This window comes from Pelmatolapia mariae, linkage group LG6 (genome assembly GCF_036321145.2).
Source record: "Pelmatolapia mariae isolate MD_Pm_ZW linkage group LG6, Pm_UMD_F_2, whole genome shotgun sequence".
NCBI classification, from domain to species: domain Eukaryota; kingdom Metazoa; phylum Chordata; class Actinopteri; order Cichliformes; family Cichlidae; genus Pelmatolapia; species Pelmatolapia mariae.
Genome location: NC_086232.1, coordinates 13595719 through 13615115, shown reverse-complemented (window position 1 = coordinate 13615115; position 19397 = coordinate 13595719). Strand labels below are relative to the sequence as shown.

At 39.1% G+C, this 19397-nt stretch overlaps 1 protein-coding gene across 1 annotated transcript; it reads left to right on the top strand.

The window, feature by feature from the left end:
- Positions 1 to 2773: 2773 nt before the first annotated feature.
- LOC134628990 (hemicentin-1-like) lies at positions 2774 to 18801 on the top strand. The gene is made up of 17 exons (XM_063475862.1): positions 2774 to 2883; positions 4238 to 4507; positions 4671 to 5000; positions 5305 to 5586; positions 5750 to 6079; positions 8133 to 8402; positions 8566 to 8895; positions 9200 to 9481; positions 9645 to 9974; positions 12032 to 12301; positions 12465 to 12794; positions 13099 to 13380; positions 13544 to 13873; positions 15926 to 16195; positions 16359 to 16688; positions 17498 to 17752; positions 17918 to 18801. Exons 1-17 carry the CDS (start codon positions 2811 to 2813, stop codon positions 17944 to 17946), a joined length of 4593 nt encoding a protein of 1530 aa, XP_063331932.1. The 5' UTR covers positions 2774 to 2810; the 3' UTR covers positions 17947 to 18801.
- The last annotated feature ends 596 nt before the right edge of the window (positions 18802 to 19397 follow it).

Here is a 19397-nt window from a genome sequence, read left to right as displayed (position 1 = left end):
ATCCTAAATCCTACCACTGCTGCGATCCTGTTGTGATTTGATGGGTCATTGGCATTTAATCATCAAACTGCGTATCTCTGTATGTTTGCCTCAATAAATGTCTTGCTGATGCTTTGGTTTATTTTGTTTAGCTTAAGTACAAATTTCAAATTTCTAGTTTAGTTATTTCATTTCAGATTCTGGTGTTTGCACGTGGTGGGCATTGTGTTTAAACAATGTCAACCTTTGGTTATAATGGACGATAACCAATATCCACTGGTAGTTTCATCATTTTAAACAAACCAGCAAAAGTGCACAGTCCTTTAAATCCATGCAACAAGGTTTCTAGAGACCATCTAAAGCAGAGTTGGGCAATTAATTTAACATGACAAACTAGATCGCATCACTAAGATGAACTCAGTTCTGTTCAATATTAATTTGATATTTTTTCAAAGTGTTGGTGAGAGTAGAGGCCACAGTTAGGCAATTAAAAGATAAAACAGGCAGTGTTAACCAATATTCACCCAAATAACTGTGAACAACATTTGCACATTGTTATTACATTTCAAAGACTTAACTTTTTACTAAGTGTTGTGACTAATTTTATATAGAGCCTTTTGTCAACCCTCACTGAGCCAGCAAGGGTTCAGCTGATGTTTTCCACCTATTTGACTAGAGCTCAAAGCCTTTCCACTACCAGGCCAGCTCACCTGAGTGTCATCAACCCTGTGAGCTACAGTATAAATGGACCAGCTATGGTATATTATCTGCCTCTCAAGAGTGGTAACCAGACTCAGTTGTACATGTACAATAACAATAATGGGCTATTCTATTGTACTTGAAAGATTGAAAGATTGCCACCCTTGGGAGGAAGCTCATTTCCACCACTTGTATCCACAATCTCGTTCTTTTGATCACAACCCACAGCCCGTGACCATAGGTGAGGGTAGGGATGTAGCTCGACCAATATAGTGATATGATCTGGTGCAGAGTCCGCATCACTGCACCAATCCATTTGTCGATCTCCCGCTCCCTACACTCGTGAACACGACCATGATATACAAAAACACTTCTCCACTTGGGGCAGGAACTCGTCCCTGACCTGGAGTGGGCACTCCACCCTTTTCCAGTTGCAGACCATGGCCTCAGATTTGGAGGTGCCGATTCTCATTCCCAGTGCTTTGCACTCAGCTGCAAACCACTCCAGTGTGAGCTGGAGGCCGTCACCTGATGAAGCCAATAGAACCACAACATCTGTTTCCCAAGGCGCAGGAAACAGACCCACTCAAAACCCCAACGTACAGGGAGCAAGCCGAGGAGATACTCAGATAAACACCCCAGCCCACCGCCTTTCATTATTGCAATAAGATCATGATGATGTAGGCATTTGATTACTAAAGGGAGGTGTTGAAAGAAGAAGAATTTATTCAAAAAGTAAGTTCAGGGCTCAAAACACAAGTGTACTTTTTTTTCTTAGTCCTGCTGTGAAAATATACAGTTGAGACATCAGGTCATACACCAACATCAAATTCTTTCCTTTTTGTTACTATATTTTACCTTTTCAACTGTGTAAAGTACAAAACAAAGTTTTTAATTAAATTGTGACCATGTGCATCTTGTTTCTCTACCTGATTAGTTCTTTTATAATGTGAGAAAAACAAAATACAGTACACAGGCAACAGATTTATTCAATAAAACAGACAAAACATGATCCAGCACTAAATGCTATATAATACAATATGTAAATTACTTTTTCCAAAAACATTTGCTTCAGTTGCATGCTGTGTGAAAAGCTCTGCTGGTTTTAAATGTGAATACTGGACAGAGAGAGAGGTGGTGTTTATGGTGTCCAAGATAACAGGACCTATAGCTTCTCGTGCCAGTGAAGGCTGCTCAGTCTGAGCAATTCAGGTGAACCTTGGAAATGACCAGAAATCTTCATTTTCTGATCTTTGGTGTCAGCAGACCCAGGTCGAAGTGGTTAGGGATTCATTTCCCAAACTGACTCTCTAGTCAGAGTTTCCAGAACATACGGCTCTGTCTCTACACATCCAGCAGAGCGCATGCTGTGTATGTCTAATTTTAAGATTTACTTTTTTAACAGTCAGATTACTTTCATAATTGCTTTGTATGTCAGAGGGAAAAAAATGGATTTTAATGAAGCTTAAAAGACGAGATATAAGTGATACGTCTGCAAATCTGCATATTCACTGTGAACCCACTGTTTGTTAAATTTATCTTGTGTTTTTGTTTTATTGTTCTTCATTTTGTCATTTTTCCATTATGTGTTTTATCCTATTGTAAAGTGTCATTGGGTGTCTTGAAAGGCGCTTTATGAATAAAATATGTTATTATTATTATTATTATTATTATTATGTGAGGGTCTTTCTATCCTAGTAGTTTCAGCATCTGAACAGACTATAACCAGTCAAGGGCTGACTTACAAAACTCTTGTTCTTACTTTTTCCCTAGTGCCCTGTTAAAAAGGTGTAACGCTCCATACTTACTCACATTATGTAAGGTCAGTTGACGAAATATTGTGCAGAGGGATACATGGGAACCTCCCCAGGAAGCAGACCTGACCTTCTCCTCTCGGCCGGGCTTCCTGTTTGGTGATTTTAGGACACTCACTTTCACTGAAGGCATAGCTGTTATAACAAAACGAGTGGATGCAGTGCTGGAAAAAAAACAGCCTTCACTGCCAGCATTGTTCTCTGCAACAGAAAAGCAAAGCAGGAAACTCAGAGCCCATTTCCTTTCCAGCCACCTTTGGACTTCATATTTGATCATTTTCTTCAACATATTTGATTTCCAAAAATCTAGCTGGGACAATGTTTTTTCATTTTATTCTTCTGGTTTCCTACTCACTTACTTTTCTGTGCACCCACCAAGTGTCCAGCTTTGGTAAGTGAAATGTTTTCCAGCTATAAAATGCTTCTTCGTTATTTTCATATCATACAGCTGCTAAATGTTAGCCTGATGAACTCAGAGGCATTTTTACAAGTAATTTAATGCAGAAGGATTAAATATTTATTTGAAGGCAACATGAGAAACTGGATCTGTTGTGGAGGGCAGCACCAATAATCTGAATTCAGTTATGCTCAGGATTAATTTACTCTATGTATAAAGTGTTGGTGGTAAGAGCAGAACGCCAAGACAGACAGACTTGTTATTGTCAGGCAAATCAATTTAAATAATTTTATTAAACAAAATATGGAGCTGCAACAAGAAAACAGCGAATTAAGTGGCAGGACCTAAAACAATTAAAAGATGACCCTTTATTACCATACAAGGCTTATAAGATTCAACGATTCACTGCCACTATATTGCCTTAGTGCAAACAGCAGCTCAACAAACTAATTAACACGCCCCAAATCGCAGACCTCATCTTGGGATCCAACTTACCATCCTTTAACAGCAAAACAATCGCCAGGGGAAAATGAATCCGATCAGCATCGCTGTGGTGTGGCTGTGATCGTCGCTACCGTCTATCCATCCATCATGATGGGAATGAGAACCAAATGTCAGGAGCCTTTGAATAGGCTACAGCTGCTCCTTATAACCAACCTCTGATTATAAAAGCTAGTCGAGGGGTTCGTGCAGCTTATACAGCTTGAACAAACTTCTACAAACTCTAACCCAATATATTATTTCTTTATTTAATTAAATAAATTAATGAATCAAAATTAAAATTGCAATGCATTTTTTATCTCAACTAGAAGATTGTTTGTTTGTTTGTTTTTTAGTAATGCCACACTTTGGGACCTGATGCTTTTATTATTCATCTTAGATATTTAATTATTTCCTGATATCTCATTTTATCAAATTAATCCACAAAGTTTCAGTAGAACAGCTTAAGTGCTTCTTGGAATTGGATCTCCAAAATCGCTGGACCTCTTCTGGAGCGATGGAAAAAAATTCTTCCTAAAGATGTTTCTTCATTTGGTGTTTTGCTGATGGCCCAGAAATCAGACAGTAAGGTTTCTGCAGACAGGTTCATGTTGAGGAGATGTTTTGCTTACGTTCATTTCCCTCTTTAGGCAACTTTTCTTTTCAAAGTTTTCTTTTGGTTTGCTTTTTTTGTTAAAAAAAAAAAAAGTGAACCTTGAATCTTCCCGGACTTTCAGTTTCCAGTTTCACTATTCTGATCAATTAATTTCTCCTCTTGTTTATCAACTTTCTGAAGATTTTAAAATACACTGCATGAAAATGCTTATGGCGATCTACCAAATAACAACATTTGATGTGTTTGTTACAGATCCTAGCTGCACAGATTATCCTGTGTTCACTCCATCTGCACTGGTAGTGAAGTACGGTGACCCAGCCAATGTTACATGTGTTGTATGTCAGAAGGACTGCAGTGGAGATGTTTTTGGTTTGGAGCACGCTGAGGGAAAAGTTACACAAAACGGAACCACGATGTTCTGGACGGTCGACAGACTGACTGAATGGGACACATCACTCCTGTGCTATTATACCACTGATGCTGGTGATCAGTGTTCTAGCATTCTGGATATAACCATCTATCGTAAGTATGCTTACTTTAGAACATCAGACTTTTACTGAATTTTGAATCATTTATAATCAGAATTTGATCTCTTTGTGTAAATACACAGTTAGATGGATTCATGCTCTCAGCAGTTACTGACTGACATCTACCTGTGTTACTCTTTCTTTCCCTGTCTTCTCAGAGCCTCCAGAAAGTGTCTCCATCAGCTTTGTAAACCACACTGGGATGATGTTTGAGAATCAGCAGTACACCCTGCAGTGTAGCGTACAGAACGTAGCTCCTGTTCAAAGCCTCACTGTGACCTTCTACAGAGGAAACACAGCACTGGGTCACCTACAGTCTAACAGTGAAGAGAAGAAACCAGTGAATGAATCCTTCACTCTGAACATCACTCCCAGTAGAGAAGATGATGGAGCCCAGTACTGGTGCGAAACCAAGCTGGAGCTGGGACCAGCTGGAAAACAGGGCCCTCCAGTGGTGACATCAGAAAAACTCCCTGCTATAGTTCACTGTGAGTCTGAGAGAAAAAAACATCAAACTTACATTTACAAGTTACTTGTATCTGCGCTTCAAATGATTTTCAAATCATTTTTTAAATTCTCCATTGGGTTATGACGAGAATACGATTTCTATCCTTATCTCTGACCAGTGAGACTGATCTTTTAATATAACTACTTGTAATATACTGTATACTGCACATTATGTTTTGTATAAAGAGCATTACCCTGCAAGGTAACTGCAGCAGTTAAATGTAATGAAGTGGAATAAGTGGTAAAATATTACCCACTGAAAAATAAATATCATGTATACTACAGGGTGTTTTACAGATCCTAGCTGCACAGAGTATCCTGTGTTCACTCCATCTGCACTGGTAGTGAAGTACGGTGACCCAGCCAACGCTACATGTGTTGTATGTCAGAAGGACTGCGGTGGAGATGTTTTTGGTTTGGAGCACGCTGTGGGAAAAGTTACACAAAATGGAACCACGATGTTCTGGACGGTTGACAGACTGACTGAATGGGACACATTTGCCATGTGTTACTATAACACTGATGCTGGTGATCAGTGTACTCACATTCTGGATATAACCATCTATCGTAAGTATGCTTACTTTAGAACATCAGACTTTTACTGAATTTTGCATCATTTATTATCAGAATTTGATCTCTTTGTGTAAATACACAGTTAGATGGATTCATGCTCTCAGCAGTTACTGACTAACATCTATCTGTGTTACTCTTTCTTTCCCTGTCTTCTCAGAGCCTCCAGAAAGTGTCTCCATCAGCTTTGTAAACCACACTGGGATGATGTTTGAGAATCAGCAGTACACCCTGCAGTGTAGCGTACAGAACGTAGCTCCTGTTCAAAACCTCACTGTGACCTTCTACAGAGGAAACACAGCACTGGGTCACCTACAGTCTAACAGTGAAGAGAAGAAACCAGTGAATGAAACCTTCACTCTGAACATCACTCCCAGTAGAGAAGATGATGGAGCCCAGTACTGGTGCGAAACCAAGCTGGAGCTGGGACCAGCTGGACCACAGCGCCCTCCAGTGGTGACATCAGAAAAACTCCCTGCTATAGTTCACTGTGAGTCTGAGAGAAATAAAGACGTTCTTTGTTCTGTTCCTCAGAGTTTAACATTTTGAGCATGTTTCATGTCACTGGTTTGGTTTTCTGTCCTTGTGAGCGCTTTGAGGAAGAATCGAAACAGTAAAGAAATTGTGTTTTGATTCTTCCTCATAGTGCTCATCACTGTTAATGAACAGGCTCTAAAAAGCATCATCAACAAACTGCTGACTGACACAAGCTGATGAACATAGTGGAGGATTTAGCTGTTTACCAGTAAAATGTTTCCCTCAGAAGTTTGTGGAAAGCCAGAATAGAAGTAAACTTTGTTTGTGGACATTAAAAAATAATAATAGTAATTGTGTTTAAACCCCAAATGATAAAAGCTGGGCTTGACTATTTGTTTAAATGTGGAATCAATACAGAGTAACAAATATGGAATAAAAGAATAAGTGTATTTAAAGCCACTCCAGAAGAGCGGGTGCAGTGCTGAAAAAGAAAAAAACAGCCTTTACTGCCAGCATTGTTCTCTGCAACAGAAAAGCAAAGCAGGAAACTCAGAGCCCATTTCCTTTCCAGCCACCTTTGGACTTCATATTTGATCATTTTCTTCAACATATTTGATTTCCAAAAATCTAGCTGGGACAATGTTTTTTCATTTTATTCTTCTGGTTTCCTACTCACTTACTTTTCTGTGCACCCACCAAGTGTCCAGCTTTGGTAAGTGAAATGTTTTCCAGCTATAAAATGCTTCTTCGTTATTTTCATATCATACAGCTGCTAAATGTTAGCCTGATGAACTCAGAGGCATTTTTACAAGTAATTTAATGCAGAAGGATTAAATATTTATTTGAAGGCAACATGAGAAACTGGATCTGTTGTGGAGGGCAGCACCAATAATCTGAATTCAGTTATGCTCAGGATTAATTTACTCTATGTATAAAGTGTTGGTGGTAAGAGCAGAACGCCAAGACAGACAGACTTGTTATTGTCAGGCAAATCAATTTAAATAATTTTATTAAACAAAATATGGAGCTGCAACAAGAAAACAGCGAATTAAGTGGCAGGACCTAAAACAATTAAAAGATGACCCTTTATTACCATACAAGGCTTATAAGATTCAACGATTCACTGCCACTATATTGCCTTAGTGCAAACAGCAGCTCAACAAACTAATTAACACGCCCCAAATCGCAGACCTCATCTTGGGATCCAACTTACCATCCTTTAACAGCAAAACAATCGCCAGGGGAAAATGAATCCGATCAGCATCGCTGTGGTGTGGCTGTGATCGTCGCTACCGTCTATCCATCCATCATGATGGGAATGAGAACCAAATGTCAGGAGCCTTTGAATAGGCTACAGCTGCTCCTTATAACCAACCTCTGATTATAAAAGCTAGTCGAGGGGTTCGTGCAGCTTATACAGCTTGAACAAACTTCTACAAACTCTAACCCAATATATTATTTCTTTATTTAATTAAATAAATTAATGAATCAAAATTAAAATTGCAATGCATTTTTTATCTCAACTAGAAGATTGTTTGTTTGTTTGTTTTTTAGTAATGCCACACTTTGGGACTTGATGCTTTTATTATTCATCTTAGATATTTAATTATTTCCTGATATCTCATTTTATCAAATTAATCCACAAAGTTTCAGTAGAACAGCTTAAGTGCTTCTTGGAATTGGATCTCCAAAATCGCTGGACCTCTTCTGGAGCGATGGAAAAAAATTCTTCCTAAAGATGTTTCTTCATTTGGTGTTTTGCTGATGGCCCAGAAATCAGACAGTAAGGTTTCTGCAGATAGGTTCATGTTGAGGAGCTGTTTTGCTTACGTTCATTTCCCTCTTTAGGCAACTTTTCTTTTCAAAGTTTTCTTTTGGTTTGCTTTTTTTGTTAAAAAAAAAAAAAGTGAACCTTGAATCTTCCCGGACTTTCAGTTTCCAGTTTCACTATTCTGATCAATTAATTTCTCCTCTTGTTTATCAACTTTCTGAAGATTTTAAAATACACTGCATGAAAATGCTTATGGCGATCTACCAAATAACAACATTTGATGTGTTTGTTACAGATCCTAGCTGCACAGATTATCCTGTGTTCACTCCATCTGCACTGGTAGTGAAGTACGGTGACCCAGCCAATGTTACATGTGTTGTATGTCAGAAGGACTGCAGTGGAGATGTTTTTGGTTTGGAGCACGCTGAGGGAAAAGTTACACAAAACGGAACCACGATGTTCTGGACGGTCGACAGACTGACTGAATGGGACACATCACTCCTGTGCTATTATACCACTGATGCTGGTGATCAGTGTTCTAGCATTCTGGATATAACCATCTATCGTAAGTATGCTTACTTTAGAACATCAGACTTTTACTGAATTTTGAATCATTTATAATCAGAATTTGATCTCTTTGTGTAAATACACAGTTAGATGGATTCATGCTCTCAGCAGTTACTGACTAACATCTACCTGTGTTACTCTTTCTTTCCCTGTCCTCTCAGAGCCTCCAGAAAGTGTCTCCATCAGCTTTGTAAACCACACTGGGATGATGTTTGAGAATCAGCAGTACACCCTGCAGTGTAGCGTACAGAACGTAGCTCCTGTTCAAAGCCTCACTGTGACCTTCTACAGAGGAAACACAGCACTGGGTCACCTACAGTCTAACAGTGAAGAGAAGAAACCAGTGAATGAATCCTTCACTCTGAACATCACTCCCAGTAGAGAAGATGATGGAGCCCAGTACTGGTGCGAAACCAAGCTGGAGCTGGGACCAGCTGGAAAACAGGGCCCTCCAGTGGTGACATCAGAAAAACTCCCTGCTATAGTTCACTGTGAGTCTGAGAGAAAAAAACATCAAACTTACATTTACAAGTTACTTGTATCTGCGCTTCAAATGATTTTCAAATCATTTTTTAAATTCTCCATTGGGTTATGACGAGAATACGATTTCTATCCTTATCTCTGACCAGTGAGACTGATCTTTTAATATAACTACTTGTAATATACTGTATACTGCACATTATGTTTTGTATAAAGAGCATTACCCTGCAAGGTAACTGCAGCAGTTAAATGTAATGAAGTGGAATAAGTGGTAAAATATTACCCACTGAAAAATAAATATCATGTATACTACAGGGTGTTTTACAGATCCTAGCTGCACAGAGTATCCTGTGTTCACTCCATCTGCACTGGTAGTGAAGTACGGTGACCCAGCCAACGCTACATGTGTTGTATGTCAGAAGGACTGCGGTGGAGATGTTTTTGGTTTGGAGCACGCTGTGGGAAAAGTTACACAAAATGGAACCACGATGTTCTGGACGGTTGACAGACTGACTGAATGGGACACATTTGCCATGTGTTACTATAACACTGATGCTGGTGATCAGTGTACTCACATTCTGGATATAACCATCTATCGTAAGTATGCTTACTTTAGAACATCAGACTTTTACTGAATTTTGCATCATTTATTATCAGAATTTGATCTCTTTGTGTAAATACACAGTTAGATGGATTCATGCTCTCAGCAGTTACTGACTAACATCTATCTGTGTTACTCTTTCTTTCCCTGTCTTCTCAGAGCCTCCAGAAAGTGTCTCCATCAGCTTTGTAAACCACACTGGGATGATGTTTGAGAATCAGCAGTACACCCTGCAGTGTAGCGTACAGAACGTAGCTCCTGTTCAAAACCTCACTGTGACCTTCTACAGAGGAAACACAGCACTGGGTCACCTACAGTCTAACAGTGAAGAGAAGAAACCAGTGAATGAAACCTTCACTCTGAACATCACTCCCAGTAGAGAAGATGATGGAGCCCAGTACTGGTGCGAAACCAAGCTGGAGCTGGGACCAGCTGGACCACAGCGCCCTCCAGTGGTGACATCAGAAAAACTCCCTGCTATAGTTCACTGTGAGTCTGAGAGAAATAAAGACGTTCTTTGTTCTGTTCCTCAGAGTTTAACATTTTGAGCATGTTTCATGTCACTGGTTTGGTTTTCTGTCCTTGTGAGCGCTTTGAGGAAGAATCGAAACAGTAAAGAAATTGTGTTTTGATTCTTCCTCATAGTGCTCATCACTGTTAATGAACAGGCTCTAAAAAGCATCATCAACAAACTGCTGACTGACACAAGCTGATGAACATAGTGGAGGATTTAGCTGTTTACCAGTAAAATGTTTCCCTCAGAAGTTTGTGGAAAGCCAGAATAGAAGTAAACTTTGTTTGTGGACATTAAAAAATAATAATAGTAATTGTGTTTAAACCCCAAATGATAAAAGCTGGGCTTGACTATTTGTTTAAATGTGGAATCAATACAGAGTAACAAATATGGAATAAAAGAATAAGTGTATTTAAAGCCACTCCAGAAGAGCGGGTGCAGTGCTGAAAAAGAAAAAAACAGCCTTTACTGCCAGCATTGTTCTCTGCAACAGAAAAGCAAAGCAGGAAACTCAGAGCCCATTTCCTTTCCAGCCACCTTTGGACTTCATATTTGATCATTTTCTTCAACATATTTGATTTCCAAAAATCTAGCTGGGACAATGTTTTTTCATATTATTACGCTGGTTTCCTACTCACTTACTTTTCTGTGCACCCACCAAGTGTCCAGCTTTGGTAAGTGAAATGTTTTCCAGCTATAAAATGCTTCTTCGTTATTTTCATATCATACAGCTGCTAAATGTTAGCCTGATGAACTCAGAGGCATTTTTACAAGTAATTTAATGCAGAAGGATTAAATATTTATTTGAAGGCAACATGAGAAACTGGATCTGTTGTGGAGGGCAGCACCAATAATCTGAATTCAGTTATGCTCAGGATTAATTTACTCTATGTATAAAGTGTTGGTGGTAAGAGCAGAACGCCAAGACAGACAGACTTGTTATTGTCAGGCAAATCAATTTAAATAATTTTATTAAACAAAATATGGAGCTGCAACAAGAAAACAGCGAATTAAGTGGCAGGACCTAAAACAATTAAAAGATGACCCTTTATTACCATACAAGGCTTATAAGATTCAACGATTCACTGCCACTATATTGCCTTAGTGCAAACAGCAGCTCAACAAACTAATTAACACGCCCCAAATCGCAGACCTCATCTTGGGATCCAACTTACCATCCTTTAACAGCAAAACAATCGCCAGGGGAAAATGAATCCGATCAGCATCGCTGTGGTGTGGCTGTGATCGTCGCTACCGTCTATCCATCCATCATGATGGGAATGAGAACCAAATGTCAGGAGCCTTTGAATAGGCTACAGCTGCTCCTTATAACCAACCTCTGATTATAAAAGCTAGTCGAGGGGTTCGTGCAGCTTATACAGCTTGAACAAACTTCTACAAACTCTAACCCAATATATTATTTCTTTATTTAATTAAATAAATTAATGAATCAAAATTAAAATTGCAATGCATTTTTTATCTCAACTAGAAGATTGTTTGTTTGTTTGTTTGTTTTTTAGTAATGCCACACTTTGGGACTTGATGCTTTTATTATTCATCTTAGATATTTAATTATTTCCTGATATCTCATTTTATCAAATTAATCCACAAAGTTTCAGTAGAACAGCTTAAGTGCTTCTTGGAATTGGATCTCCAAAATCGCTGGACCTCTTCTGGAGCGATGGAAAAAAATTCTTCCTAAAGATGTTTCTTCATTTGGTGTTTTGCTGATGGCCCAGAAATCAGACAGTAAGGTTTCTGCAGACAGGTTCATGTTGAGGAGCTGTTTTGCTTACGTTCATTTCCCTCTTTAGGCAACTTTTCTTTTCAAAGTTTTCTTTTGGTTTGCTTTTTTTGTTAAAAAAAAAAAAAGTGAACCTTGAATCTTCCCGGACTTTCAGTTTCCAGTTTCACTATTCTGATCAATTAATTTCTCCTCTTGTTTATCAACTTTCTGAAGATTTTAAAATACACTGCATGAAAATGCTTATGGCGATCTACCAAATAACAACATTTGATGTGTTTGTTACAGATCCTAGCTGCACAGATTATCCTGTGTTCACTCCATCTGCACTGGTAGTGAAGTACGGTGACCCAGCCAATGTTACATGTGTTGTATGTCAGAAGGACTGCAGTGGAGATGTTTTTGGTTTGGAGTACGCTGAGGGAAAAGTTACACAAAACGGAACCACGATGTTCTGGACGGTCGACAGACTGACTGAATGGGACACATCACTCCTGTGCTATTATACCACTGATGCTGGTGATCAGTGTTCTAGCATTCTGGATATAACCATCTATCGTAAGTATGCTTACTTTAGAACATCAGACTTTTACTGAATTTTGCATCATTTATTATCAGAATTTGATCTCTTTGTGTAAATACACAGTTAGATGGATTCATGCTCTCAGCAGTTACTGACTGACATCTACCTGTGTTACTCTTTCTTTCCCTGTCTTCTCAGAGCCTCCAGAAAGTGTCTCCATCAGCTTTGTAAACCACACTGGGATGATGTTTGAGAATCAGCAGTACACCCTGCAGTGTAGCGTACAGAACGTAGCTCCTGTTCAAAGCCTCACTGTGACCTTCTACAGAGGAAACACAGCACTGGGTCACCTACAGTCTAACAGTGAACATAAGAAACCAGTGAATGAATCCTTCACTCTGAACATCACTCCCAGTAGAGAAGATGATGGAGCCCAGTACTGGTGCGAAACCAAGCTGGAGCTGGGACCAGCTGGAAAACAGGGCCCTCCAGTGGTGACATCAGAAAAACTCCCTGCTATAGTTCACTGTGAGTCTGAGAGAAAAAAACATCAAACTTACATTTACAAGTTACTTGTATCTGCGCTTCAAATGATTTTCAAATCATTTTTTAAATTCTCCATTGGGTTATGACGAGAATACGATTTCTATCCTTATCTCTGACCAGTGAGACTGATCTTTTAATATAACTACTTGTAATATACTGTATACTGCACATTATGTTTTGTATAAAGAGCATTACCCTGCAAGGTAACTGCAGCAGTTAAATGTAATGAAGTGGAATAAGTGGTAAAATATTACCCACTGAAAAATAAATATCATGTATACTACAGGGTGTTTTACAGATCCTAGCTGCACAGAGTATCCTGTGTTCACTCCATCTGCACTGGTAGTGAAGTACGGTGACCCAGCCAACGCTACATGTGTTGTATGTCAGAAGGACTGCGGTGGAGATGTTTTTGGTTTGGAGCACGCTGTGGGAAAAGTTACACAAAATGGAACCACGATGTTCTGGACGGTTGACAGACTGACTGAATGGGACACATTTGCCATGTGTTACTATAACACTGATGCTGGTGATCAGTGTACTCACATTCTGGATATAACCATCTATCGTAAGTATGCTTACTTTAGAACATCAGACTTTTACTGAATTTTGCATCATTTATTATCAGAATTTGATCTCTTTGTGTAAATACACAGTTAGATGGATTCATGCTCTCAGCAGTTACTGACTAACATCTATCTGTGTTACTCTTTCTTTCCCTGTCTTCTCAGAGCCTCCAGAAAGTGTCTCCATCAGCTTTGTAAACCACACTGGGATGATGTTTGAGAATCAGCAGTACACCCTGCAGTGTAGCGTACAGAACGTAGCTCCTGTTCAAAACCTCACTGTGACCTTCTACAGAGGAAACACAGCACTGGGTCACCTACAGTCTAACAGTGAAGAGAAGAAACCAGTGAATGAAACCTTCACTCTGAACATCACTCCCAGTAGAGAAGATGATGGAGCCCAGTACTGGTGCCAAACCAAGCTGGAGCTGGGACCAGCTGGACCACAGCGCCCTCCAGTGGTGACATCAGAAAAACTCCCTGCTATAGTTCACTGTGAGTCTGAGAGAAATAAAGACGTTCTTTGTTCTGTTCCTCAGAGTTTAACATTTTGAGCATGTTTCATGTCACTGGTTTGGTTTTCTGTCCTTGTGAGCGCTTTGAGGAAGAATCGAAACAGTAAAGAAATTGTGTTTTGATTCTTCCTCATAGTGCTCATCACTGTTAATGAACAGGCTCTAAAAAGCATCATCAACAAACTGCTGACTGACACAAGCTGATGAACATAGTGGAGGATTTAGCTGTTTACCAGTAAAATGTTTCCCTCAGAAGTTTGTGGAAAGCCAGAATAGAAGTAAACTTTGTTTGTGGACATTAAAAAATAATAATAGTAATTGTGTTTAAACCCCAAATGATAAAAGCTGGGCTTGACTATTTGTTTAAATGTGGAATCAATACAGAGTAACAAATATGGAATAAAAGAATAAGTGTATTTAAAGCCACTCCAGAAGAGCGGGTGCAGTGCTGAAAAAGAAAAAAACAGCCTTCACTGCCAGCATTGTTCTCTGCAACAAAAAAGCAAAGCAGGAAACTCAGAGCCCATTTCCTTTCCAGCCACCTTTGGACTTCATATTTGATCATTTTCTTCAACATATTTGATTTCCAAAAATCTAGCTGGGACAATGTTTTTTCATTTTATTCTTCTGGTTTCCTACTCACTTACTTTTCTGTGCACCCACCAAGTGTCCAGCTTTGGTAAGTGAAATGTTTTCCAGCTATAAAATGCTTCTTCGTTATTTTCATATCATACAGCTGCTAAATGTTAGCCTGATGAACTCAGAGGCATTTTTACAAGTAATTTAATGCAGAAGGATTAAATATTTATTTGAAGGCAACATGAGAAACTGGATCTGTTGTGGAGGGCAGCACCAATAATCTGAATTCAGTTATGCTCAGGATTAATTTACTCTATGTATAAAGTGTTGGTGGTAAGAGCAGAACGCCAAGACAGACAGACTTGTTATTGTCAGGCAAATCAATTTAAATAATTTTATTAAACAAAATATGGAGCTGCAACAAGAAAACAGCGAATTAAGTGGCAGGACCTAAAACAATTAAAAGATGACCCTTTATTACCATACAAGGCTTATAAGATTCAACGATTCACTGCCACTATATTGCCTTAGTGCAAACAGCAGCTCAACAAACTAATTAACACGCCCCAAATCGCAGACCTCATCTTGGGATCCAACTTACCATCCTTTAACAGCAAAACAATCGCCAGGGGAAAATGAATCCGATCAGCATCGCTGTGGTGTGGCTGTGATCGTCGCTACCGTCTATCCATCCATCATGATGGGAATGAGAACCAAATGTCAGGAGCCTTTGAATAGGCTACAGCTGCTCCTTATAACCAACCTCTGATTATAAAAGCTAGTCGAGGGGTTCGTGCAGCTTATACAGCTTGAACAAACTTCTACAAACTCTAACCCAATATATTATTTCTTTATTTAATTAAATAAATTAATGAATCAAAATTAAAATTGCAATGCATTTTTTATCTCAACTAGAAGATTGTTTGTTTGTTTGTTTTTTAGTAATGCCACACTTTGGGACTTGATGCTTTTATTATTCATCTTAGATATTTAATTATTTCCTGATATCTCATTTTATCAAATTAATCCACAAAGTTTCAGTAGAACAGCTTAAGTGCTTCTTGGAATTGGATCTCCAAAATCGCTGGACCTCTTCTGGAGCGATGGAAAAAAATTCTTCCTAAAGATGTTTCTTCATTTGGTGTTTTGCTGATGGCCCAGAAATCAGACAGTAAGGTGTCTGCAGACAGGTTCATGTTGAGGAGCTGTTTTGCTTACGTTCATTTCCCTCTTTAGGCAACTTTTCTTTTCAAAGTTTTCTTTTGGTTTGCTTTTTTTGTTAAAAAAAAAAAAGTGAACCTTGAATCTTCCCGGACTTTCAGTTTCCAGTTTCACTATTCTGATCAATTAATTTCTCCTCTTGTTCATCAACTTTCTGAAGATTTTAAAATACACTGCATGAAAATGCTTATGGCGATCTACCAAATAACAACATTTGATGTGTTTGTTACAGATCCTAGCTGCACAGAGTATCCTGTGTTCACTCCATCTGCACTGGTAGTGAAGTACGGTGACCCAGCCAATGTTACATGTGTTGTATGTCAGAAGGACTGCAGTGGAGATGTTTTTGGTTTGGAGTACGCTGAGGGAAAAGTTACACAAAATGGAACCACGATGTTCTGGACGGTCGACAGACTGACTGAATGGGACACATCACTCCTGTGCTATTATACCACTGATGCTGGTGATCAGTGTTCTAGCATTCTGGATATAACCATCTATCGTAAGTATGCTTACTTTAGAACGTCAGACTTTTACTGAATTTTGCATCATTTATAATCAGAATTTGATCTCTTTGTGTAAATACACAGTTAGATGGATTCATGCTCTCAGCAGTTACTGACTGACATCTACCTGTGTTACTCTTTCTTTCCCTGTCTTCTCAGAGCCTCCAGAAAGTGTCTCCATCAGCTTTGTAAACCACACTGGGATGATGTTTGAGAATCAGCAGTACACCCTGCAGTGTAGCGTACAGAACGTAGCTCCTGTTCAAAGCCTCACTGTGACCTTCTACAGAGGAAACACAGCACTGGGTCACCTACAGTCCAACAGTGAACAGAAGAAACCAGTGAATGAAACCTTCACTCTGAACATCACTCCCAGTAGAGAAGATGATGGAGCCCAGTACTGGTGCGAAACCAAGCTGGAGCTGGGACCAGCTGGAAAACAGGGCCCTCCAGTGGTGACATCAGAAAAACTCCCTGCTATAGTTCACTGTGAGTCTGAGAGAAATAAAGACGTTCTTTGTTCTGTTCCTCAGAGTTTGACATTTTGAGCATGTTTCATGTCACTGGTTTGGTTTTCTGTCCTTGTGAGCACTTTCAGGAAGTATCGAAACAGTAAAGAAATACTGTTTTGATTCTTCCTCATAGTGCTCATCACTGTTAATGAACAGGCTCTAAAAAGCATCATCAACAAACTGCTGACTGACACAAGCTGATGAACATAGTGGAGGATTTAGCTGTTTACCAGTAAAATGTTTCCCTCAGAAGTTTGTGGAAAGCCAGAATAGAAGTAAACTTTGTTTGTGGACATTAAAAAATAATAATAGTAATAGTGTTTAAACCCCAAATGATAAAAGGTCGGCTTGACTATTTGTTTAAATGTGGAATCAATACAGAGTAACAAATATGCAATAAAATAATAAGTGTATTTAAAGCCACTCCAGAAGAATTGATCACGATTTGTCTCCTTTCAGTGTCATATAGGTTGAACTATTCTCTTACTTCTCTGAACTGTCAGACTGACCTCTTACTGTCATGCTACGTGTAATTTAAACTTTATGTCAGATGTTTAGTGTGGCGAGCATTAACCTGTAAAGTAAGCAGAGCAGTTAAACATCATGAAGTGGACAAACTGACAACAGAGTATAGCAGCACAGAGTGAAATTAAAGTACAGTGGGCTGAACTGTCGACAGTACTTTCTGTTGTATATTACACCAGAAATGTGTTTTAATTTATAAATTATTTCTATTTTGCTGAAATTTTGCTTAGTATTTTTTTTCCTCTATCAATAATCACACAGATGAGCCTGAGCTAAAGGAGCCACCAAATCCAGATGTGATCACAATTACAGAAGGAGACACTCTACACCTGAACTGCTCCTCTGTGGGAAACCCCAGCCCCTCATACACCTGGACACTCCCAACAAATAGTCCTTCCTACAGTGGCAGCGTTCTCACTATTAAATCTGTCGGCTTTGAGGATGAAGGACAGTATATCTGCACTGTGAGCAACACAGTAGGGACTGTCACCAAGGAGTTTAACGTTGATGTACAAGGTGAGTGTTGTCAGTTATTTCCTAGAAAACGAGTCACTGAAGATCAATCACAATATTACTTCACAAATTAAGTTCATTGTGAGTGTTTTGGTGTTTTTAATTTGCTTGGTAAAAATGATTCTCCTTTCCTTTCTTTACCCAACCCCCGACCCCACCTCAACCCAGTTCTACAGTCAACTCCATCCCATATATAATAGCTGGGATGATACTGGGAGCTCTGGTCCTTGTCGCACTGTATGTGGGATGCTACTGCAAACACAACTGAATGAAACTCAATCAAATTATTGTTACTGACAGCTGAAGAAATGACTGGTTAAAATACTTTTTAATAAATGGTTAACATGTATTTTTGATTCTGATTCTGATGAGCAGCTTGTAACTGTCTATCTTCTGTAAGTAAACTTGTTGTGTTACTATCATGAGTCCTTTGACCCAGCGTTTTGAGTTTTAGTTTATGTTCATGTTTATGGTTTATGTTTAAGCCCTTTAGGTTTTCTAAGTTCATTTTTTATCATGCTTAGGTTGTTATAGTTCTTTGTTATTAGATTCCCCTTGTAAATTCCAACCCCTGTTAAGTCTCCCTTGCCCTTCATGTGTTTCATGTCTGTGTCTTACATTGTCAAGTTCAGGTTGTCATGTCTGCGTCTTATGTTTCCTGTCTTATTTTGAAGAGGCCTTGTGTTTCTATGGTCAATGTGTTTAGTTTTACTCTTCCTCTGTGATGTCGTTATGGTCATGTGTGTCAGCTGTTTCTCCATGTGTTCCCACTTCCCTCATTGTCCTCCTGTGTGTATTTAGTCTGTGTGCTTTCAGTCTTTCCTTGTCGGATCGTCTGCCTTGTTCCCATGCCGTGTTCTGCGTTCAGGTTTTTCATATATCCTCATCACATTGCCATGTTTAGAGTTTGTTTGTTTTTTCTATTTGCCAGGGTTTTTCATGGTTCATGTTTCCTTTCTAGTTTACCCAGTTTAGGTTATTGCTTAGTTTGCATTGTTTTCACCCTTTTATTTTGTACTGTTCTGTCTGCTTTAATAAATGGTTAAGTTTGAGTTTTAGAATATCTGCACCTGGGTCCACTCACACTCCACGCAGTTTGCCTTGGCAGACTGTGACCATAGCTGGACTGGCCATCGGCCCACCGGGCAAATGGTGATTTTTCATTTTTATGGGCCGATGGGGTGGTTTTGTTTTTTTTTTTTTTTTTTTTTTTTTTTCCCTTTTTTCTTCCGTAACGGTATAAACACTGTAAGGTGGAGGATTGGCCAGATGCTGGGAGATGTGTAAAAATAACTCAATTGTTTGGTGGTGGCTATTGCGGAGCTTCCACAGATTCAGTAACATTAGCAAGTGGTGGAGGCCAGCAGATGCAACACGCTGGCAGGTGGATGACGGAAAGGTAGGAGGAGCAGAGACCCGAGGCGGTGAACTGAACTTCAGGTAAGAACTTATGACCTGCAGTCTATCTGGGTCAGATATAAACCAAGTTTAGGTGTAGTTTATTTTCGTTGTGCTGACTTTTTACCATCAGTTACAATCTGACGGTAAATTACTGCGTACTAGCTAGCATGACGGAGTTTATATACTGTTGGGCGGGTGCTATGATGTTATTGATGTTGAACTTGTTATCTTTATTTATAAGGTTAGT

What these genes read in the sequence shown, in the direction of transcription:
- LOC134628990 (XM_063475862.1), top strand. Translation starts at nt 2,811, where the DNA reads ATGTTTTTTCATTTTATTCTTCTGGTTTCCTACTCACTTACTTTTCTG. An exon ending in ACTCCCTGCTATAGTTCACT is followed by an intron (nt 12,795 to 13,098) that starts GTGAGTCTGAGA and finishes TGTATACTACAG; the next exon opens with GGTGTTTTACAGATCCTAGC. An exon ending in TCTGGATATAACCATCTATC is followed by an intron (nt 13,381 to 13,543) that starts GTAAGTATGCTT and finishes CTGTCTTCTCAG; the next exon opens with AGCCTCCAGAAAGTGTCTCC.